Genomic DNA, 24,383 nt, shown 5'->3' with positions numbered 1-24,383 from the left:
CTTTGCTTTGAGAAGTACTTATGGCTAGAGCCTGACTGAAAGTTTCCAATGAGGTGATCCTTCTATTTGACACAAAATGTTTCTTTTGAGTATTTGTGAATTTGGTAAAATATCTTTAAGTCATAACTCTCATACTAAGAGGCCTCAGAGATCAACTCTTAAGATACCAGGAGATTTTCTTGTCACAAAGCAACATTGCACTCACTCACAGGTCCTATTGCTAAAAAAACTGTACATTTCCTAAATATTATTATTTTGCCTCAAGATCAGAGGTAGAAAGTCAGTATTTCCCAGGAATTGCATCTCTTGGCTATTTTGCATCTGGGAAAATTAGCTAAACTGTCCAGGATGAAGGGAGGCTTCCTCTTTGTTGGCCATCAGGCATGATGCATGACAAAGTCACCTGACTGGAGTGCAAGAAAGCAAGATGGACAATAATCCCTGGAAGGAAAGAGAGTGGTTCATCGTGATACTGAAGTAGGAAGAGAATAAGAAAACTTGAGGCATAAATTCTTTTTATCGCTCTTTCTGAAAACAGAATCACATAATTACAAAGCTGATTCAGAATAACAGAATATTCTAAGTTGGAAGGGACCCACAAGGATCAACAAGTCCAATTGTTAAGTGAATGGCCCACACAGGGATCAAACCCAGAATAATAACCCTTGATGTTACTAGCACCATGCTCTAACCAACAATTCCTAAAATTCCTGACACTGAACAAAAAATGTCTTTCCAGTATACCATCATAAGTACTTATTATATTATGACCCTCCCATGAGATGGTCAGTTTATTTTTTGTAGTCACAAAACATTCACTATCCCCTTGCTTTTGCAGAGAAAGCACACTGCTTTTTCATATGCCATTCATACCATTTTGCATGATGAACCCAGCAACCACGCAAACTGTGCGATCTTTTAGTGTCTCACCGGGTTAAACAAACCAGAACGTTAAAGAATCACGTATGGGTTTTGCTCCAAACCTTCCACATGCTGAGGGGATTGCATCCATAGCATCAAAACAGAATAAACACACACAACGGGCAGCATATGATCACCAACAAAGACATGTCTGAATGACTTGTCAAGCCTCACGTGAAAATATCAGGCAGGGACCTGAAGAAATTGATTTCCCAGAGCAGTAATTAACTTAGTGAGCCAGAAGACCATCTCTTCTCTTTCTGTAGTTCACCCCTCGTTCTCTATGATTCTCTATGATTCCCTATGATTCCTGTGACTTTGCCTCAAAGTCTTTTTGCTGTATAAATACTCTTTCTTTGCAAGAGTGAATACTATCACCATCTTGAAGTTTTTATAAGGATGCTCCATCATTGCTCAGAGTTGATGACAACTAGAACACAAATGTCCACTTCTGTGAAGCTCTTAATCTTTGCTAACCCTGCTAGGAAATTTGCAATAGCTACAAATTTCATTTTGCACTGTATTAAAATTGTATTATCTTTCAAGACAGTTTGGCTTGGACTGTTCAGTCTTATAGCCATTATTTCTCAGTTTTGAATTTTTGTATTTTAGGTACAGTAACAGACATACTACTACTGCTCAACACAGTTACACTGAAGGCTGACAAGTTTTTCATCAGCTTGAACTTTGGGTGCAAAACCACACTGAATAGTGTAGTTGTTTAAAAGATCACTCTGTATTGACAAATATCAGTTAGTCCTCTGGGGGAAGCTGAATAAAGGTATCAGTTTGTTAAGCACACAGAACTCTCCCAGCTTGTAAATAATATGATGAACATGACAATCTTCTTTTTAAATCCAGATTTAAAATGCTACCATTACGTCAATGTCTTCCAGAGCACAATGTTCTGAATAATCATTAAAAATTTACTAATTCTTGTAAAAAAGTATCACTATCTTGAGTACAGACTCGTTAAAAAGTTTCAAGAGTTTTCACTCTCTGTGAAAATCACATTGTTTTTTTGCCTTATAAATTTCCAATTCAGAAAAAAGAAAAAAGACAAAAATTGCTGAACTTCATTTTTTGATTCAGATATGAGATTTCTGAGCTTTTAGCCTTGTTTCCTTTTCTCCTTATGCAATCCTTATAGTTTCTATCACTCATTCCCCTACTGGCTTATGGTGATATCAAGGTTTTGGAAGCTTTGCAAAGCCTGATAACTAGGAAGATAAAAGATACACTGAATAAGGTGCCCTTCTGAACAAAGGCTGCTATATGATCTTAGTTCTGCTCTATTCTCTTTGTTCTGCCATTTGGACATTTGGATAGGCGAAGATCATGGAGACAGAGCGGAGGAGGGAGACGACTGCAATGCGGTCTGCTAGGTTGTGACAGTGCACTAATTGAGTTGCTCAAAAATATCTTGTATGCACAGACTTTTCACTGCAATATTAATTAGTATTTTCACTAAATATTAAAGTTGAGTTATCTACCCTCCATGTTGTAGTTAATAGTTTGTGATCAGAGTATTAAAGCAAACAGGTAGCACAGACATGTACTATGGGATACAAGAGACAGGGCAAATAACCATACTAAATGTGGAAAGCCTACACCAAAAAAATGATTCAGTCTAGTACCCACTATTAATGGTCTTGATTTCACCTCATTCTATTCTTGCAGTAGGAGTTTGATTAGCAACTATGGAGTGCATTAGTTTTGCTGATGATTTTAAAGAATCCTATGCTTTGACAATACTGCTTCTTATAATGTTATGCCATATGCTATTCTCTGCACTATTGAGATCCTCTTTGGACTGAATAAACACTAATACCAGTCACATAGTAAAATGTTAATGTAAAAATTCTATTGTTAAATAAAGATCTTACAATGGAAAATTACAGGTTGAAAAGAAATCTTCTGAAAATGTAGCAGACACATGGCTAGGAATCCAAAGAGGGCTTTGATTGTTTGGTTTTAATAGTAAGACTCATGGAAAGTCTTCAGTCTGCCAGCAGCATTGGCTATATTATGGATGCTCCCATTCTAGTTATGGGAGGGGAGATGTTCTCCATTGCAATATCATCTAACTAATCTCACTATTTAAACACAGAACTATAAACCACTGAAGCTATTGCACAATAAACATTACTTATTCCATTATATAAGAAAATTAGTCTCTACTTAGTGACCCTAAATGTCTTGTTTAGAGCAGAAACCTTGACTACAAGGAAACAGTCATACACAGGAAATCACCAACAATATAATAAATGTCATAAATATAGAAGTTTTCTTTTGATATTTATAGCAGTCTTTTTTTTTTTATCAAACTGAAATTCCATTACTGTTTTAGTCATTTGAATAAAAGTTAAAGCAGTAAAATATCTGTCCTAGTTAGGACAGCTGAGATCAGTTCATCATGGTATGGGTATAACCCAAAACTGTGTATTCTATAGCCTTCCATGCCATTACCCAGAAACTGTTGTCAATAGACTATTCACACCCTCCGCCCATAGAGCCTGACTCCTCAGGCTATAAACTAGGTGTTAAGAGGCCTGTGAGATAAGAAGATGCTCTTGTCCTCATACCCTTTATGGAAGTCCCCGCTCTGAGCCTTTTATGGAACTCCCCGCTCTGAGGGAAGGATTGACCATTTTTGCCTGAACTGGAGAATATATAAACCTGGAGTTTCAGAACTTTTGCAACCACTCATGGGATCCAGAGGAAGACTGCAGTTCATCGCTCTCAACCTCAGCTGGACTGCAATCACCGCTTCTGACCAGACTGCAACAGCTCTCCCACCAGCAGGTTTTTCCCCTTTCCCTTTACTTTGGACTCAAGCGGGGCCCAGGGAACACCACTTTGTTCATGCCCCAGGATACTGGGTTGTACATGTGGGTTTTGTGGGTTAGGACCAATTGTTTGTTTGTGTGATTGTGCTTGCTGTGTTGTTTTAATAAATTGTTATTCTGACTTGTGGTCTCTCCTTTGAGTTGAGTTCATTTCCCCTGCTGGTTGACTCTTAAACCAGCACAATATCTTATTTCTAATACTGACTTTAATACCTTGCATTTAAAAATTGTAAATAATTTAAAAAAAAGAAGAAAATCAAAGCATATGGTCACTATTACCGTGTGCTTAAGTAGCTTGCTAATACAAGTGCTGACAGAGTCCAATTCCTGAAGCTAATGGAAAAGTGCTTGACAATGCAATGCAAGCCCTCAAGGCAATGCAGAAGTCCAGTCAGCCAGAATAAAACATACAAACAAGTGTTTAATATCTGGACTTAGGAAAGTGCTGCCATGGACTTGAATATTTTTCTTTTCAGCAAAGCATGTGTGGCACAGAAAAGGCTACATACTGCACTGAATCTGAGTATCCATCCTGCAGAGAGACCTAGGGAACCTGTTCCAGTGCCCAATCACCTCCTAGGTGAAGAACCTTTTCCTGGTATCCAAACTAAATTTCCCCTGACTCAGCTTCATGCCTTAATGTTGATGGCCACTCACTCCTGCGTGTTACTGTTGTGCAACAGAAAATGCTATTAATCTTCTTTTCATTTAGTCTTACCTCACCACACACAGCTAAGCTTGCTGACATAAAGATACACTTCAAATGTTCAATTCCCTGCAAATTCCCTCCCATATATCCCTCTTAGTACAAACGTCAAGACAACAGAGGCACCTCCCAATGAAGAAACAGACCACAGTGCTCTGCTGGCTATCCTGTGGTGATGTTCACTGATGATATTCACCAGGGAATCACAGCAATGTGAGCTCAGTAATAGTGCCTTGAACCAAAACTTCCTTTCTTCCAGGAAGAGGAAGCTAGCCTCAACAGTAGGTCAAACTGGGCCAGTAACTCATTGCTTCTGTTTTGATAATTCTCTGAGCTAGATGTGTGATCTGCCTATGCAAATTTTCTCTAAAAACTTAGTAGGAAAAACTACTTATTTTGACAATTTTTCCGTTATTTGTACATTTTAACACAAAAGAAATATTGCATAAATATATGAATTACTTTAATTAGTGTAGTCTCATCCTAGTATCTCATATTTCTTTCTTAGAAAGGAGGGATTCCCATTTACACAGAATTTACACAGGATTTCACACTTATGTAAATACAGCCTGGGCATCGTAAAAAATTTGCACTTGAAAATTGCAGGATCTACAGTCTGTCATGAGAAAGAAATACCCAGGTCAATAAATACTCTTTAGTCAAGTCAAATTTGTAGAGATAAAATTTAAAAAACAAACTGGAAACTCTCTCATAATTTTTACCATTAAAAACAAAAACTTCAGAAAAGAGGACAACTTCAGTAATATGTCCCTAAAGCCATGCCAGTTCACATTAAGAATGAAAACGAGTAACTTTTGAATGGCACAATTGCACTTGGCCTTTGACAGCTGATTAAAAAAACAAAACATATTGAAGCATGGATTGTGGTAATCTGTGGTCCAAATGATAAGTTACAGCTGTAGCCATCTATAAATTTGCAAGGCCTTAGCTATGCAGGCTTTGAAGCAGGTAAATTATGGAAGATAATTAGCAAGTGAGAACTTAGTCCAAGACTCTTTAGAAAAGGTTCAACTGAAAAGGTTGATCTGATTCATATGTGAATACATATGCAGCAGAATTCATCATTTCTGCCATGGTTGCAGTTATGTAATTGACTGTGTGATGCTTTAGGCCTGAGAAATCTGGAACAGCCCTTCCACTGCAACGCATTTAAATGAGGCACATGGCAGAATTTAACAACAAAAGCAAGAAACATCCCTTTGAAAAGGCTGTTGAAGGACCAGATTTTCAAAGTGATGCAGACTAATATTGCTACACTGCTGTTTTTTGTGTAGCTGTGGAGACTTGTGGTCACTAATATCTAGCCCTTTATATACTGGTAGCATCTACTTCTGAGTAAGAGACCCAGATCAGAGCACATTAACACCCGATGGCATACAGCTAGGCATGCACAAGGTATGCAAGTAATAAGATTATTTTTTTTCAATCTGCTTGGCAGTGCCACAGCACACATAGTACACAAGATGAATCTACTGTGTCTTCTAGTATGGCACCCTGAAGGCCCTCAAAATACTAGAACGAGGAACCACAATGATTCCAAGTACATGACAACATCTCCTTTGCCAGACAAGGATCTGGGGTGATAGCACCTTGCACAATTAAAATAACATTTATCTTTATACAGAATACCACTAATGAGAGCTATAAACCCCAGGAATATCCAATTTTACCTAGTGTACTCAAATAGATCCCTCTTATGCTAGGCTCCAGGACTGCATATTCCACTGCAATTCTATATAGCTCAATCCTTTCTTCATAAAACATGAATTTGCCCTTACACCAGTTTGTATAAGAAATATGGTATCAAACATATGCAAGGTACAAAAAAAATCTGTTATACTCCGCATATTTTCAGGATCTTCTCCTTGGTTTAGAACATGCGTGTGGCATAGTGAATATCTCACACAAAGCCAGTCTGAAACTACTTGTGAATTTGTTCCCATTTTCCACGTGATTTACTTTTATTGATGAATAACCTTCAGTGTTCTATTGTTGCCTCCACTAGTTCTGTTTGCAATATCTATAGTAATAATTAAAAGATTTTACATTTTGCTTTTTCCATGAGTAAAGTATCGTGACTACATCCTGTGCACTAGCTCAAATTCAATATACCGATTTTAATTACTTTGTAATTAACATGAAATGAGTGAGTTTCTTTACTTCAGTACAGACCTCAGCCTCATTATATGCATGAAAAGCCTCGATGTATTATTTTCCTTGGCTGTGATGACATGAACTTAAACTTTGCTCAGCTGGCTCTGCAGTGCAGTGAATCAGTGTGCTGACAAGGATGGATGCAGCCCTAGTCTAAAGAGAGGGTGGGGGAAGGACTGAACAACTGTATTTCACAAGTCACATCATATACGTTTATGATGTAATAGGCAGCACTTTAGGGAAGCCTGAGAAGAGGTCAGAAGATCCTTCAGACCCTCTCTACTCCATTCTCCCTCATCACTATAAATTGTATAAAATTAGCTCCAATGTACTATGTGGGAGGATGGAAAACCAATGGGAGAAAATCTATTTCCAGTCCAGAGAGTGACCTCTGGCTACATCACCTTGAGAGATCTTCTGCAGATCAATGGGGCTATTTGTCTTAAATGAGATGACAAACCTCAAGTCACCTGGCTCCAAACTAATGACACCGAGCATTTTATGCAAGGGAACAGCATAATAATCAGCATGAAATGAAAATCTGAAAAGAGAGTCACAGAATAGTTAAGGTTGGAGGACACCTTTGGAGATTGTTTAGTCCAACCCTTCTGCTTACTGCAGGGTTGACAAGAACAGGTTGCTCAGGGCCGTATCCAGTTGGGTTTTCAATATTCCCAGATACTGAGGCTGCACAACACCTCTGAGCTACCTGTACCAGTGTTCAATAAGTTTTGCAGAAAAAAGGTTTTTCTCATGTTTATGTGGGATTTGCCTTATTTCAGTTTGTGCTCATTGCCTCTTATCCTCTCACTGAGAGGAACTTGGCTTTTTCTTCTCTACTTTCAGCAGGTATTTATGCAGATTGGTAAAATCCCCCTTGAGCTTTTTCTTCACCAGGAAGAACACTCCCAGCTCTCTTGGCCTCTCCATGACAGATACTCTAATCCCTTCATCATCTCTGCTGCCCTTTGCTGGACTTGCTCCAGTAGTTCTGTGTCTCTTGTACTGGGGAGTCCATCACTTGACTCAGCACTCCAGATGTGTCTCACTTGAGCTACTCTGCTATACTGAGGGGGAAGGATCATGTTCCCCAACCTGCTGGAAACACTATTCCTAATGCAGTCTAGGATGGTGCCAATATTCTTTAGGGAAAGGAGGCATTGCTGGCTCAGGTGCAACTTAGCATCCATAAAGATCCTAGCATCTTTCCTGCAAAGCTTCTTTCCAGCTGCAAAGGTGCTTTCCAGCTGTGAGCCCCCAGAGTGCAGTGGCACATGGGGTTATTCCTCTGCAGTCACAGGATTTTGCATTTCCCTTGTTGAACTTAATGAGGTTCCTATTGACCTATTTCTGCATCCTGTAAAATCCCTCTGAATAGTGTCACATCCACCTGCTGTATCAACTATTCCTATCAGATTTCTGTTGTCTGCAAGCCTGACGAGGGTGTGTTCTGTTCCATCATTCTAATCACTAACGAAGATGTCATACAGTACTCCCATGATATTAACCCTAGGTGTATACCACAGGTAACTTGCCTCCAGATAGACTTTGTGTCACAGATCACAATAACCTGAGCCTGGCATTCAGCCAGTTTTCAATCTGCCTCACTGTTCAATTTCCTAGGCTGTGCTTCCTCACTTTGCCTACAAGAGTGTTTCAGAGGATGGTGCTGAAGTCCTTAGTAGAGACTTTAGACTTTAGGCATTAGAGCACAAGCCATTTGGAGAGTCACCCACTTGTGCTGATCTCCCAGAAAAGGTAAGAGAGCTTCCCTCTAATCCTCTCCTCCCAGTCATACCCTTAAACATGTGTATACACTTTGGGTGGCTCCTTCCTGTCCTGTTTTGTTGTCTATGATGTCCTGCCTGTTCCCGTCACTCCCCACCTGATCATGTATCATCATTTCTCTCTTCCATCATTCCTGTTTCAAAGCTCAAGTGTACTAGTGCTAAGTGTTAGTGTACTGAAAAAACAACAGCTACATGCACACGCTGTTCTGGAAATCAGGGAAGAAAAGGTTTCCCACATAGAGTCTGACAGTATGAATCAAAAAAATTCTTTTCCTTCAATTACATACCAAGAAGAGAAACCCCAGGAAGCATATATGAGTTTGTGATACAAGCCATTCAGTGGCATAAGTGAAATAAATTAGGACTGGTTTTAGTCCACTGTTACAACCCATTACATTATCCTCTTTCCTTGATAAGCTCATTTAAAATATTTTAATTAAACTTCAGCATTCAATTAAGCAAATCATGTAAAATCAGATTAAAATCTGGCATAGACATAATGGTGCTATACCACACATTTATTAAGATACTAAATATAATTCTTAATAAAGATGTGGTTTTCAAATTTCAAATTAGGAATACCAGTAATATTCTTAATGCAGGGAGAAATTAGCCTTAAAAATAGTTATCTAGTCTTGGCGATGATGGGATTATACTAACGACCAACATTAAGTCTTAGTGTCTTAAGACACTGCTGTCTTAAACTGGCACACTTCACATTCAGAAATTTGGCACCACAACTCTCAATATGAATAACTAGCTAGCATGTAAAAATGTTAAAAGAGCACAGTTTCACCTAGGTTACTAATCTGAACCCAGACTACTATCCAGTCACGTTTCTCCATTTAATTTTATTAACTCAGCTTGCTGGTCAATAGCCCTAGGATTAAATTTTCTCTGCTCAATGAAGAAAGAGATACAGACACCCTTTCCAAAGTTGATGCAGACCAGGAATCTTGCTCCCACTCGACCATCCCATCCTTTTCCATCCTGCTTGATACATGTTAACATCAGGTTCTTTGAATGCAAAACTAAAATTTGAACTTCAAACTACTAACCAAGCTTGAACTTAAAATTTCTAATTCCTTGACGTTAAAGAAGTAATAGTAATTGAGAGAAAGAATCCATTTAACTCAATTTCAGATGTCAGAAAATAAAGCAACCAATCTAAACCAGCCATCTAGGGTTCCTTCAACAATTTATGCTAGAAAAGGACCCGTCTTTGACATTCATCTGAAGATAAGGTGAATAACAACATAATAGGTGTTTTCTTCTTTTTAATGATGGCTTAGGCAAGTTAGACAAATAATTAAACAAAAACCTATTTTTTATGTGAATCCCACATAGTCTTTAAGGCTGAAGTTAAATAGAATGAATCTCAAGCCACAAAAAATTGTTCCTAATACAATCAATCGCCTCCCCAAATTAACTCTTCGTTCTCTTGTAATAAGCAAGCAGCAGAAAGAATTGACTGACAACTATGTGACAGAGGCTACCAGTACAGACATGGGAGTGTAAGAAGCTGACTTTGGCTAAGATCATGAGCAAAATGCCCTCTTTTTTCTTCAACATCCAACTTCCTTCCATTCTGATCTGTCTTGATATCTTATTCCCATGATAAAACATTTTTGCAGGTCTCTAACGACTTTGACCTTTTTATAGTTATGATAGGAAAACATCAGAAAATAAGTGTGGACAACTCAAATGGAAAATTTTGAACATGACATTAATCAGATGGGTACAATGTTTTCCAAAATAACATCAAAATTATTTTAAATTTCACTCCACTGCACTTAATGGTTGAAATAGGCTAATTGCAAAGATAGTACATTAGGCATGTCCCACTTATTTTAACAGGTCTTTCAGGGGAGCAGAACCACAGATGGCTTAGAAGAAAGTTATTGCTAGTTATGCTTAATTTATGAATCTGTCAATTTTCTCCTCCTATTTCTACTGAAGGAATGGCTCTGTATGTTATTACTATACATTTTGTTTGCTATAGAAGTAATACCTGAATTTAGAGAAGATTAAAGCAAGCAAGAAGAAAGTGCCTAGTTTCTAAAGTACGTATTCTGTGGACAGCATCAGAAAGGGAAGACATTTGAATTCCAATGACAGCTCACTTTACTGGTCTAGAGTGAAGCTGAACTGGAGCTACCATTGCAGACACTTTGTTATGTACACTAGGTCAGCTAATCCTGTACCCAAGGTGCTCTGCTACTCATAAGAACGGAAGAGTTTGAGGATTTGACCCTAGGTTTCACCCCTTCCAGGCTCACATGAGGTTACTGGTTCTCCTGGTTCTGATATTCTGAAATCCTGAACTCAAGGAAAATTTCTGATAAAATCTGTTGGACATATTTACAGGAAAAAAACCTGATTTTGTTGAACCTGCCAAAGATATTGTGAGAGGTTTAGCTGAGAAAATTCAATATCAAGAAAATATAGGTATTTTGGTATGAATAAACCTTTTTTTAAGAGACAAACATTGAAAAGCTAGGACACAATGAAGTCAGCATTTAAGGACATGAATTGAAATGACTTTAAATACATTTCCAGTTCCACTGCAGCATTCTGCTGGATTGTGGATTACTGCAGAGGTCAGGTTATACCTTCACCAATCTGAAACATGACTTTGAACATTCCTTAAAAAGAAGATGAGATGGACCTAGCTCAAACATAGAGGCCAGTTTCTGAGTTTCCCTAGCATCCCTTCCCATTGCATAAACAGATCAAAAAGTCTGCAGTTGAGCTTCTCAGATATTGAGTCTATCTAGGAGTGTTCTGAGGTGCTCAATGATGCCTTTCAGACTTTTATCAGACTGATTTCCTCATAAGGATAATTTCTTTTAGTTCCTAATCCTTCTTGTGTCTTATAACACTTCAAGTCAAATTTTTGCGAGTTTAGAAATTGGCAGATGTAATCAAAGACTACCAAGCCAATCTTTCAGCTGTTATAGCTGCTGGGAGTTTTGTCATCAAGTTAAATGAAAACAAAAAGTAATCTGTGCATCTAAAAAATGACTAAACTCAGAATAGATTAGTATCAAGGATGGAAGATATATTTGATTATTGATAATGCAAATGAATTAATTGACTTTTGAACAAGAGATATCAAAATTACTATACGAATACTTGTTTCAAATCTTGGAATTTATCATATACATGAAAATAGCAAAATAAAAGCAGGTAGGTAGGGAAAAATAAATAGATTGAGAGAAAGAGAAACCAAGCTTTTATGAGAAAAAATCATTTAAATAAAAAAATCTAGTAATATTTCTCCTGTAATAGCTTACTGACATATTGATTACACTGATTCTTGGGCAACAATGAGATGATAGCCTGTGGTCAAGTTCAACTTGCCATAAATACTTGCATTAATCTGTTATCTCCTGATGGGAAGTTTGCTTTCTGTTTTAGATGGACAACTGCAAAAATATTGTCATTTTAGGCCAGAAATAGAAGACAGTTAAAATGTGCATAACATTTCTCATAAATTCTTATGCTGTGGTTATCTAGTTTCAAGGATTTATGGTTATATTTTGGCACTAAATGAAAGAGGGAGTGTGATATAACTGAAGCTGTATGGAGAACTCACCTGATCCTGCCCCGAGGGCGCTCAGATTGCTCTGACATAAAACTTGTGCTGCTGAGGCGTGAGGCACTGCTGGTTCTGGAAATGGCTGACACATCACTGACATCACTATCTGATGATTTGGCAGAGACGTTATCACAACTTCTGTACTGATCTGTTTGTATATTATACTAGAGATCAAGAAAAGAAAGGGTGAGGAGTCTCATCAAAACATAACACATTTATTGAGACAACAAATGACCTAAGTATGACAATTCTCTCTAACTGCTTTTAGATCTAAGAAAATTGTATGAAATTCAAAGAATTGCCTGCATTAAATAATGCCTTTATGTCTAGTGTAGAAATCAAACGGTATTTATGGACTAAAGAAGATATTTGGAATAAAATACAGCATTGGAAATTAAATAAGCTGTTGGTTCATCAATACACTGGAACTACAATAATGAAATATTTATGCAGTGGACAGACATCTCAAGCACATGCATACCATCTATTTGACTACAGACTTTAAATTTTTAAAATATTAAAAATATATGCTATGAAATACCTGTACAGAGTTAGTTTGGAACAGAATTGCATATAAGCCTGAATGAAACGTAATGCTATATGAAGCTGATATTGGGAACTGATTTCAGTTCCTAAGTTCTATGAAAAAATTTGAAAAAGTACATTTTCTGTCTCAAAATATCTCTTTGCACTGTGATACTAGAGAACTAGTTAGGCAGAAAGGTAACTCAGCAAATATAGTATTTGTTTTCAGGCAGATCAGTTCCCTGATCTAGTTGCTTTTACATCCACACACGTTAGAACTAGCAGAAGACTCAGCAGGAGGAATATGTGGACAGAAGTTATTTTACCTTTGCTAACAGCTGAAGCTTGATTAGTTAAAATCAACTGTGACACCACACTGCCTATTAGATAATGCTCTTATTGCTGATAACATCAGTTAGACAGATATAAAAGGAGGCTTAAATCCTAGCAATGCCACATTTACCTAAATTTTCACTCACATATACATGTGGATCAAATAATTGTCAGGTTCACAGAACAAAAACCCACTATCATTAGAGAGCAAGGTACTCTTGGCTGGAAAGCAACTTAATCAATGGCATACTTCCCAGGGTATGTTATGGGAAAACTATTAACATGGAGGAGAACTAGGTAGTTTTTGACATGACACTCTAGGGAGTTCATTTTCCAGATCTGTGTTCTGTAAAATCGCAAGACATAAAAGTTTATTTATGAATCATACACAAATCTGTGACAGTCTGTGAATATCCAAATTCCAACTAGGCACTGGCTTGCAGGCTGAGTCAGTCAGGAAATGCCATGACTTAACTTTAAAACTCTGGCAAACATAAGCTTGAGTTTGTACAGATGAATGTATCAGGTCTCCTGTCCTCAAACCAGGTTTATCTTCTCCTGCTCCAGTGCCTTTCAGCAACTATTTTTGAGGTCTCCACAGCACACGTGGAAACCTCTTGGTAAAATATTGAAGATAAAATGAGGAAGTTAATAGGAGTAGAGAAAGGGAAGGAATAAAGATGATTTTAAGTACCAACTGTAAATATAGAAATCTGCAGAAGAAATAGAGATTATACAAATTAACTATCTCGGTGTGTTTTTCAGGTGTGTATTAGCACACTCTTTAGCAAAAACTTTTAGCAGTACCCTATGAGGGCCTTGCACTGGCTGACTGAATAAAAACAACTGCAGGAGATAAAGCTCTGGTTTACTAAGGTAAATTTTCAGCTTCAAATACTAAATGAAACTCTGCAGATGATTTCAGAATAGCTTGGAGCATGATAACTTTGAGCTCAAATAACTCGTCTAACTTGCATTGACATGGAAACAGATGCAGCAGAACTCTGATTTAATAAAGTGGGTAACAGAGGACTCAAGAACTTCTATATTCAAAAATATTTTCAACTACAGCAAGAATTTATCAGGAGGTTCTCTTTCCAAGTGACTTGGTGTGATTTATCTAAGTATAAATTACCAATGGGATTAAGGTGAGACTATGCCGACATGTTTATTCAGATCAGCTTTTGGAAGCAGTTTGTAGAGTCTGTTAAACAATTTTGTTGCTCGTTGTCTTTCAGATTGCAAAATAACCTCTCCAAAATGGACACAAAGTATACTAATTCTTACCAGGTCTATCTCATAATAAGTTGTCATCTTTTTCTTATAAAGTCCAAGAGAAAATTCAAAGCAAGAATAAAAGTTATGAAAACTTTTTACTTAAGCTAATCATAAACCTTCAGAGGCTGGAAATCTGAATGGTTAACTGTTTCCAGTTTAAGTTAAACTGCCCCACTCCTGAGACAGCTTTGATGTTTTATGAAGAATACCTAAAAAATTCCTAAAGAATCCTTCAAGTTACTCCAAAAATGAGACATCTAAAAATATGAAAAACATCTGAACAAATAGAAAGATCTGGCTTTCCATTGAGCTAAACAGAATTGCAATCCGCAAAAGAAATCATCATCCCATTAAGTAATAAAATATATGTTGACTTCAGTGAAATAGGTATTTTATGCATCCTCTATATTTAAATTATATCTAGAAATTGTTCCTCTGTAGGTCAGGTTTTAAAAACTGAGTTTTTTTAAATATAACCAAGCAATCTCTCTCAAACGCATGGGGTTTATGCATGGTAAGAGACTGTCTCAGAAATACTTCAGTGTTTTATTTGTATTTGCTGAAGACAAAGTGACTTCTCCCCTCTACCTTTGTAATGCTCAGTTGCTTTTCTTCCTCACCAAAAAGTCCATATTCTCTTTGTGCCTCTGAGTTTGAGAGTGCATACAGTGAATCTGCAATGGTAGAAGACTCATGTGGTCCCTGAGCAACCATGACGTGGGGCTGGAGAAGGCTGACTCTCCCATCGAGGCAACCATCAAGTCCAGATGCAGCGACTTCCTCTGTCCTGCCAGAAGCCTGTCTTCTTTCTAAGTACTGAGGGAGGTGTAGGCTGCTGGCCTTTGTCCCAAACCACACCTGAATCTGGCTGTTTGTTTAGCACTCAACTTATGATTCAACAGCAAAATAACAAAGTTGAACTCAGTGGACTATGTCAGGACTTCAGTCAGGAAGAAGACTCTCTGTTTCACTTGTGCTGGATTTGCTCCACCTTTCATGGGCTGGGAAAGGTGGGGAGGAGGGAGAGAGAGAAAGCATCAAGCACGGTCATGCAGCTTAGTGGTTAGGACACTAAGAGGAAAATTAGAGGTCCCAGTTTGTGTGATAGTTGCTGTTTAGCAATTAAACCTCATGAATGACTGTTCAGTATCAATATGAAACCATTTACTGTAAGTGAGGGCTATATAGATATCATCACCCTGTCTGGTTCCCTATAGTCCAGCAGTCTGTAAAAAATAGAATTGTTTTGTAGCTATCAGACTGGCTTAAAAGACAGTTTTTCATGTGTTGGTAAAGAGAGTTTTGTGTGAGATGGGAGACAAAGAAAAAACTGAATCCATGTCTTCTACTTGCCTTTGTATTGCAATCATACAGCTAGTGCAGAAAACGTGGAACATCCCTTCCTAAATGAGATTTTCGTGGCATAACTGAGCTTTTCCTACCCCTTTATACTGCATATGAGGGCTGTAATTCCCTCAGAAACTGAAAACCTTTCCCTCCACAGAAATAGAGATTAGGACAAAAAAGTGGTGATGATGAAAGTTAATGCAGAGTGCTACAATGTTTACATTTGCTACTACTTCTTTGGGATTTACCTCTCCCTTCCCATAGCTGCTGCTTCTAATCAATTCACCAACTTCTACAGGGGGCATACACTTTCCTACTGATTTCCTACCCACCCCTCATACAGTCTGATAATCAGTCATCTCAGCTAACAGACGAATGAAATTAAAGCAATTTTGAAGTTAATACTTTTTCCCTTAAAATATAAAGAGAAGTAAATAGTACTCTTCCATAAAGCAGTGAACTCTAAAAGGAGAATATTTTACTGGTGCAATACACCTGAACTTATCATTCAGAAAAAAATATCATGGGCTAAGACCCTCTTATTTGGTATCTGCAGTGAAGTAATGCCTTCAGGTTTCCACCTGGGCTCAAAAGTAATAAGATACAGTTCTACTGCAAAGCAGAAAACTGCTGCTCTTTATAGCTTTCTATTTGCAATAAATTTCCCTGACATGTTATATTTAAATACTATATAATTTTTAAGCTTCAAAATAAAATATATGTTCCGTGTAATCACTTCTCTTTCGACTCTCGATCTTAAGGCTTATGAAATATTTCTGTTCCAAATTGCATTATTTATCACATTAGGAGAGTTGCTGAAGTTTGCAGTAACTTTGATAGCAACTACTAAAGATTAGGTCTGGGTTTTTAAACATTAATAGCAGCTAGTTTCAAATGCCCAAACTATCTGCACTCTCTGTGTCTGCATTACAAAGACAGAAGTCTATAAACAGCTGAAATTCAGTTCTTCCATTCACTTTACCACCTGTGGAGCTGTTGCTTCTTCTACAGCATCAAAAAGGAGAAAAAGAGGTATGATGAACTGCAGATGTGTTAGCATCAATGGGAAGAACATAGACATAAACCAAAAGAGGGCACTTCACAAATACTTTTACAGCTGCTTAACAACTAACAATGTTTGCAATTTTATTGATTATAAGGCACATTTTGGAAGTAATTTAATAGTCCATTATAATTAAATTATCTTCCATATTAATAAGTATTTATATTTCTACATTTATCTCCCAAAACAATGAAGAATGCAAGAGTTCACAGCATTGAAAATTGAAGGAGTGTGCCCTCCTTTGACTACAAAAAAAGCCCCAGAAAACTAACCTCTACAAACGTATACCTCATTATGTGCTTAAAATGAGGGAATTAAATGAGAAAATTAAATGGGCATTAAAATGAGGACATTAACATGAGGAAAGAGAAAACCAGACCAGATACATTAAGGCCTAGATTCAGCCAGAGGTTCATGCAACTCCTGAGATCACAGCTATCTTTTGAGGCACCTTACTCTAACAAGGAATTTTGTCAGAAAACACTGACTCGTACAAACGACCTTGAGTTTTATTACTGCTTACATAGGGTTCCTCTGAATTCTGCCAGGAATCACAGCCCAGCACTCAGCACCTTGGTATGTTCAGGACTCATCACTGACTCTAACAGCATCTGTCTTAGGAGCAGCTCACGTAATGCTCGAGAGCCCACTAAGCATCAGTGATTCTAAATAACTATTCTCATAATTGTAGCCAACTAAACTACTATGAACACTACTCAGCTTCCTAACAGGGAACAGTAAATATGGGCAAGTCAAACTATGAGGAAACTCCAGTGAAGCCCATGAGTTGAATGAATGGACCCCACTGAATTTTGTGAAATCCAACCAGTACAGGAGTAAATCCACAGAGTGCCAGAAGACATATACAGATGTTGCAGAGCAGACATTTACCTATTCAAAATCCATTAATGGATGTTTAAACACAACTTCCATGGTGCATGCTTGGAAAACTATTGTTTGCTTACTGAGACTAGAAGACTGAGAAACTGAGTGGGAAAAATTACAAAAATGGAAGAAATGCACCAGAAATGGACTGGAAATTGCAAAGGCCAGGTTATAATACCTCTGGAAAAAACCTGCTTGTTTAAATACAACAGAAAAGCTAAGGAATTATTTTGTACATGCATAATTAACTATTGCAAATGTCATCCAGTCCATACTGAGGGAAAATTTTTGAGAGGTTTAGAGAATTTTATATGTAAATAAAACAAGCATATTTGCAAATGCTAAAATAGTGGAAGAATCAAATCCATGTGAGCTGATTGCTCTGAAGCAGAGAAGGGAATATTTTATCAATATGCAGCTCAGCATAATTTCTCTAATGAATATATTTATTTTCTGAAGCAATGGGCAAACACTGATACTTGGGAAAGAAAGAAGTGTTTCTGTTAAAAAGGGACAAAGTCTGCTTTCAATGGCCATTTCTTTACTAGTCAGTTAATATTTATCTTTCCCTATACCACTTAAGTTTTGTGTTTTTTGTTTTGTTGTTTTGTTTTGTTTTGGTTTTTTTTGTTTTGTTTTGTTTTGGTTTTTTTTTCATTTAAAGTAACACTCCTTCTGCAGCTTTCAAAGACTTTTCACAGATTTTGGCAGCAGAAACCAGATATAGTCTTCAGTTCTTAGAAGTCTCAGTCATCAGCATTACCGCACCACCTTACTACCTTTTCATTAGAGCTGTCTAACTCTTCATCTGTTTGGGTTATTTTCTTGACTCTTTCAGCATTTTCTCAGGGTAAAGACAGTAGCATAAGGTTTGCTTTGGTAACATTTTTAAAAGAATGACTATCACCACAGTGATATGAAGCAAATAGCTACATCACTGAATATCATAAAGAGTGTTAGAATGGGCTAATATAATTTCTTCTCAGCACTTGAAATTCATTCTAGTTTGGACCATCCTCTCTAGGACTGCAGCATTATCATGTAGAAAATACATGAAAAGTTAAAGATTTAAACTCCAGGGCAACTAATTTATTCTCCTTACTACTGTTTTAGCATTAAAAAGAGTACATGCCTGTCAGAACATCAGGTGCTCCAAAAATATTTTTCCTATAACAACTGACAGAGAATTTGCTTCCTCAAAGTTGTCCTCATACTCTTGGAAAAAAATTCTGAATAAAAGAATTTTCAGTGTTCTTTTTATTTAGTACTAATCCCACTTTTAATTTTGATTTAACTTCCACATATACTTAAAAAGAAAAGAAGATACTGGAAAACTCAAGATTCTAAAGGATAAGAGAAAACTGTAACATTGAAGTTTGATGTTTTCCAACAGGTATTTAACCATACATTGGATCTACACTAACCAAATAAGAAAAACATACCAGGGAGCAAAAATTATGCTTATGATAAGTACTATAGACTTGGGATTAAAAAATATGTTTCATAATGTAAAATACACAAATTTCAATCAATGTGTAAACCCATACAATCCAAATGAGAAAACTGGCCTTTGACTCTAAACAAACATCTCTGGTCAAATCCTGGTAAAAGTCCTCAGATTACATATTACCTTTCTCTCCAGCAAACTTTATCAACCCCAGTTTTACTGTTTTTTCTAACATCTTTATTGGTTGGGAAGTACTGCAGAGACAGCGCATCTCACCTTTTTGCCCTGAGTGGACTTCTTCTGAAGGTAACGCCAAACCATCAAATGAGCTGTTCTAATTATACAAATTCTTGCTTCTGATAAAGGATCTCACTGGAAGTTTCCATCCCAAATATTGAGGTATTTTAATAGCACTCATATCCCACAATTTGGCAACTGAGGACCTAAAGCCTTGTTTCTTTTGTTTCTCTTCCTTTTGAGGAAGTTTTGTGTTCACAATGAGGTGATGTCAAAACAGAAACAAAGTTGTCTGCATATTTAACTGCAGCAAGTTTTTGAACCAAACTTTGAAATTCGTTACATATTACAAGTTAGATGCCCAATTTCCTGTTTAACAATTCCAAAATAAATTTCTGATTTTGTTTCAGCTGAGTACCTCACTTATCCATTATTTTAACCTGTGCCTCCAGCAGCATCCAGCTCCTCACAGTTTGATTCCTAAGCGGCAGAGCAGATGTGCAAGACATTTACGGCAATTTGCTTAGAAGCCTATACAGTTTAAATTTACAAGGTTAAAGAATAATCATTTTAGCATTATCAAGAAAAAAAATCCTTTATATAACATCATTAACATAATTTTAAGTATACTTCATTATCACAAAAAATCTTTACGCTTTTATTACAAAAGGAGATCAAATTAATCAGTATGTGTTTCAAGAAAGGAAATACTTTATCTATGATATTATTAGGATGCAAAAAATTATAGAAATATGAGAACAGCTGCATGGGATTGGATCTAATTCTGCCTAGCTCTCTACACATCAGATATCAGCAAGGGCCTAGAGTAGGGCCAACATACCATGATACTTTCGTGGTCTACTTTTCCAGCCTCAAGGGATTTGCAAGCCAGGGACTTCCTAAACTAGAGGTGATATGGCTTTGTTTAACAGCTATTGAAGGATCTTTCTTCCTTGAATTAAGTTTGAAGTGTTTTGTTATCTACAGGTTCCTTTTAGGTGACATCAAGGACTAAGTTTAATGCACATCAGAGGGGGGCAAAAATGATGTTAAAAAGCTTTTACTTGAAGACATTTCTGCCAGGCTTTAAAACACAGTGTTCTTGAAGGTTATATAATATTTTAAATAAACAGGTTTATGCCCTCAATTTTCAGGCCAAAGTATCATTCCATTACTACTGACTTTACCTTGGTATATTGCTCACGCTCATGTTCTTGGCTAGAACCAGACCCTGATGTCTGATTATAACGGTGCACTTTCATTTTCATCTGTCTCGTTCGCTCTTCCACTACTAAGCTTGCTGCAAAAACACACAATGAAGATCAATTAAAAATAGTGAAAAATTTTTGGAAAAGAACAAATGGTTTAGCAACAATTTTAGCTTATTTCCATTTCCACGAAACAAAGAAATGTACAAACATGTAGAACAAGCAGGGTGTAAGCACAGAACAAGGGAACACTAATGTCAAGAAATCAACCATTTCCATTGCAAGAGTCTTTACCTGAAAATGGGCAGACATCCCAATTCCTACACATAATCAAGCTGGTGCAACAAATATGAAAAGAGTGAAAGAATTTAGCTGATAGGCTGAATTATAAACCTGTTAAATATTCTGGATGCAGGGGACATAAATCCATGATCATCTAACAATGTATTTGCTTAAATGTATAAAATATTACAATGGCATTCCAAGCACTAATCCGTTGAACAGGTATTAAAATTTATTTTTAAAGTAATTAACTCCTACTACTATCTTGAAACATAACTGCTTGCCATAGCTACAGACTATTTGAGAGGAATAATATCTTCATTCAACCAGTTATATCAAAAAAACAGTATTTTTGTAGCTTTTTTTTTTAAACAAAAAGTCCTTTAAAATCACTACTTTGCTTTCAAAGGTTCACCTTTATTTCAAATAATTTATTTTTTCTTGTGTTTTAAATTTTCCTATAGCAGAGTTTTATTAAAAACAGAAGTCTTATCTTAAGCTTTCAAGAAGCTGGGGGGCTATAAAGAGCATCTTCTTCAATTCGAACGAGTTAATTAATTAACTCAATTAATTAATTAATTGTCAATTAATATTGACTGTGCCTGCCACAGGTAGATGACCTTGCACTAACAGAGAGAGTAGTCCAAAAGCCCCTGGGCTAAGGATTCCTTAAAATAAGTTAACCTTTGTGGTAGTGAATAAATTTCAGAGGGGACTATGTATTCTTAAATTTGGAACACTGTAAATGCAAAGCAATACTGGAACTACAATACCATGAGAACTGGCACTTTTTAACAGTTCTAGAACTAGACCCAAATATTCATCAGTAACTAAATCACAGGAGTACTCACTATGTTCATTGTGGTTTAAGTTTTTAAGCTGGCATTTGTGGTCACATTTTTATTTGGGAAAACCTCCACAAAATCTTCTGCTTTTGGGTCAATCACGGATTTATATTACTCTCTCCAAAACAACTATTTTTGAAAGTCAAACAGCCCGCCCCAGACCAATGATGGGAGAGAGACAGCAATTTAAAAACTGCATGGAATCAACTTGCAATCACAAAATGCAGAGAATTTTAAAATAGTGGAAAATAAGTACTGTATCACATTTGTTAAAGATCTGTATTTGGAATTAAGAGGTACTGAACTTCTCATATGTGGCTTTTATGCTGTTAGTTAACTGTGGCATTCTTCACACACTTATTTTTTTGTTTGTGCTTTGCAAGCACAAAGATACAAGGGCAAAAAAAAAGCAGTCAGCTCAGGATTGGATATTTTAAACTGTATGTCACTGCCCAAATCATGATTGTGTGCACATTTACCATCTGTAAATGTGGAAATAACAGAATATCTATGTGCTGGTTCGGTATGAAAGAATATACAGAGACATCATTGTGAAAAGTATGTTGCTTTCACGTCCTCCTTCCACATTTCTTATTTAAAAATAGGAAAATTAAATACATTAATTTACATTAAAATTCTGCTACAACTGCAAATTTAAGGCATGGAATAAAGTTATCATAATCCTCAATCTCCCACACGCAGAGTTTAATCTATCAAATTCTGCACATGCAGAATGTCACACTGGGCCCAGCAATTATTCCAGATGACTAATTATGTCAGTAAATGTGTACCTTAATTGCAATGAGTCCAGTTCCACCATCAGATATGCAGGCACAGCTCCAATTACTTCAATGGAAGTTGCATGGAGGTATCTGAAGGCAAAATTGAGCACTTTAGGTGAAATTTTTAAAGATGGCCTCGTATTTTAAGGACAGATATGAAAGGATTAAGATATATCAATTAGGGAGTGGAGTAAAAAATTTGATATCTTAATCCTGTCATACATGCATGAAATAGACTGAGGATATGAAATCAGAGGGAAAAATGAGACCCCTTTAAAAATTTAGCCCTATTTGTGTATGGTGCACAGATCAGAGTTACTCTAAAAAAATCACTCTTTCATTGTGTGAATTTTAGGTGCTTTACCCTGTCAACTGTATGTTATACTAAAGAATGTGTATGATATAATGTTAGTCTGTATTAGTTATGATGCCTGAGAAAGAATATTCTATTATGTGATGAAATGCTGTTTCAGAGATTATTAATGAAGTCAAGATTGGGTAAATCAACTTTAATTCTGTAATTCTTGATTTTTTGTTATGTTTAAATCCTCAATCTTAACACATTTATGTTCTGGTTTTCATTGTTAGATATCATTATATGAAATAACATGAGAACAATTAATGGGGACTGTGAAGTAAATCTAAATTCTCTAATGGAGAAATTTGGGTCTGTCCATGGAGTAAAACGGAATTTAGCACCAATTGGCTGTTAATTTATTTCTAAGCATGCAATTATATGAAACATTAAGTCTGCTCTAGAAAATACAGCTGTGTTCTTTTTAGCTTTGTTTACCAAGTACATCTGAGCATATGTTGTAGCTCAGTCCTGTGATGGAAAATTTCATCTGCCTGACAAGTAGCCCAGTATAACCTTTACATGTTAATCACAAGAAGCAGAAAAAAATCTAACACCGTAGCAAAAGCACAATAAGAAAACTGTAACAACCATAGGTAACAACACCATATGATCACATTATTTTCTTGGAACACAGCTGGTTACCACAGGTAACAAAAACTTGACACAAAAAATACTTCAAGAACTTAGCCTGCCTCTTAGAAAAATAGGGTATACTTTCTTTTAGGGCATCAGTATTTACAGAGTGCTTTTCCTAGAGGTCTTTAGAGGTAAGACTACACATTAATTTACAGATCAAAGCACTGTAATCCTAAAACCTTTAAACTGTACAGTGGCCATAGAAATTACAATCATGAAGATTTACCATAAGGGTCTCAAATTAATAGTGTAACTACAACTACTACAGTTTTGCCAGCATCTTACTCTCTGGTGTCAGAAGTTATGCTGCAAAGAGCTATAACTCTGACCTTTTCAAGAGCTGATGATTCAGATGTGAGATCGATCAGTATCAGAAGTAATTGAAAAAAGAGTACTCACTGATCATACCACTTAAATAAGGGGTCAGAGTTTATAGCCAAAGATTTTACTACTATTAAATCATGCAAAGTTTGTAAGACAATAATGTACATAAAGAATCAAGCCATGCAGGAGAGAAAAGACAGACATAGGAATGGAATCAACATGTTGTATTTGAATTCCATTAATCTATTTATAAACCAGTCTGACTCCTGTAATCCCAGGTGTACTGGGTCTGACTGGGATGGAGGCAATTTGCTTCACAGCTGCCTGTGTGGTGCCAAGGTTTAGAGTTGTGACTAAGTGTTGATAACACACTGATGTTTCAGCAATTCCTGAACAGGGCTTGCATAGCACCAAGGCCTACTCTATTTCTCATGCTGCAACCCACCATACCGTCCAGGCTCCCCACAGCCCCAAGTAGGCTGTGAGAGGAGACAGGTGGGACAGCTGACCCTAATTGACCAAAGGAACGTTCCATGTCATATAGCATCATCATCAGCAAGAAAACTGGGGGTAATATAAAATACGCAAATCCATAATACACTACTTAAAAGAAGTAGGGAATAAACTAAAGAAAATAGCTACAGATCTCATTTTCAGCCTACTATCTACCCTCAGAGAAAATTAGGACTAGCTAACAGTTGTTTTTTCTTAAAGGAGAGAGACACTTAATCTTTCTAACACTTTATCTGTTTACTAAGACTTTATGTACCAGTAATACTCCTTTTAATATG

The 24,383-nt window shown here is 36.7% G+C and overlaps 1 protein-coding gene across 43 annotated transcripts in view; it reads right to left on the bottom strand.

Annotated features, from left to right (window-relative positions):
* RIMS1 (regulating synaptic membrane exocytosis 1) overlaps nucleotides 1-24,383 on the bottom strand; it is a 321,858-nt gene that overhangs the window by 50,360 nt on the left and 247,115 nt on the right. For 37 of the 43 annotated variants that reach the window (XM_017826433.1, XM_017826127.1, XM_017826137.1 and 34 more), the window contains 2 exons: nucleotides 20,345-20,457; nucleotides 12,040-12,206 (listed from right to left, as the gene is read on the bottom strand). The exons of 5 other annotated variants lie outside the window; for them this stretch is intronic. In XM_017826433.1, coding sequence (XP_017681922.1) covers nucleotides 12,040-12,206; nucleotides 20,345-20,457 — 280 coding nt within the window. Of the gene's footprint in view, nucleotides 1-12,039; nucleotides 12,207-20,344; nucleotides 20,458-22,283; nucleotides 22,353-24,383 lie in introns of those variants that run through there. One more of the 43 variants, XM_017826424.1, reaches the window with a different exon arrangement.

The sequence above is a fragment of the Lepidothrix coronata genome, unplaced genomic scaffold (genome assembly GCF_001604755.1).
Source record: "Lepidothrix coronata isolate B3197 unplaced genomic scaffold, Lepidothrix_coronata-1.0 Scaffold4, whole genome shotgun sequence".
NCBI classification, from domain to species: Eukaryota; Metazoa; Chordata; class Aves; order Passeriformes; family Pipridae; genus Lepidothrix; species Lepidothrix coronata.
The sequence above is the reverse complement of the archived record's forward strand: the minus strand, read 5'-3'. Positions and strand labels throughout refer to the sequence as shown.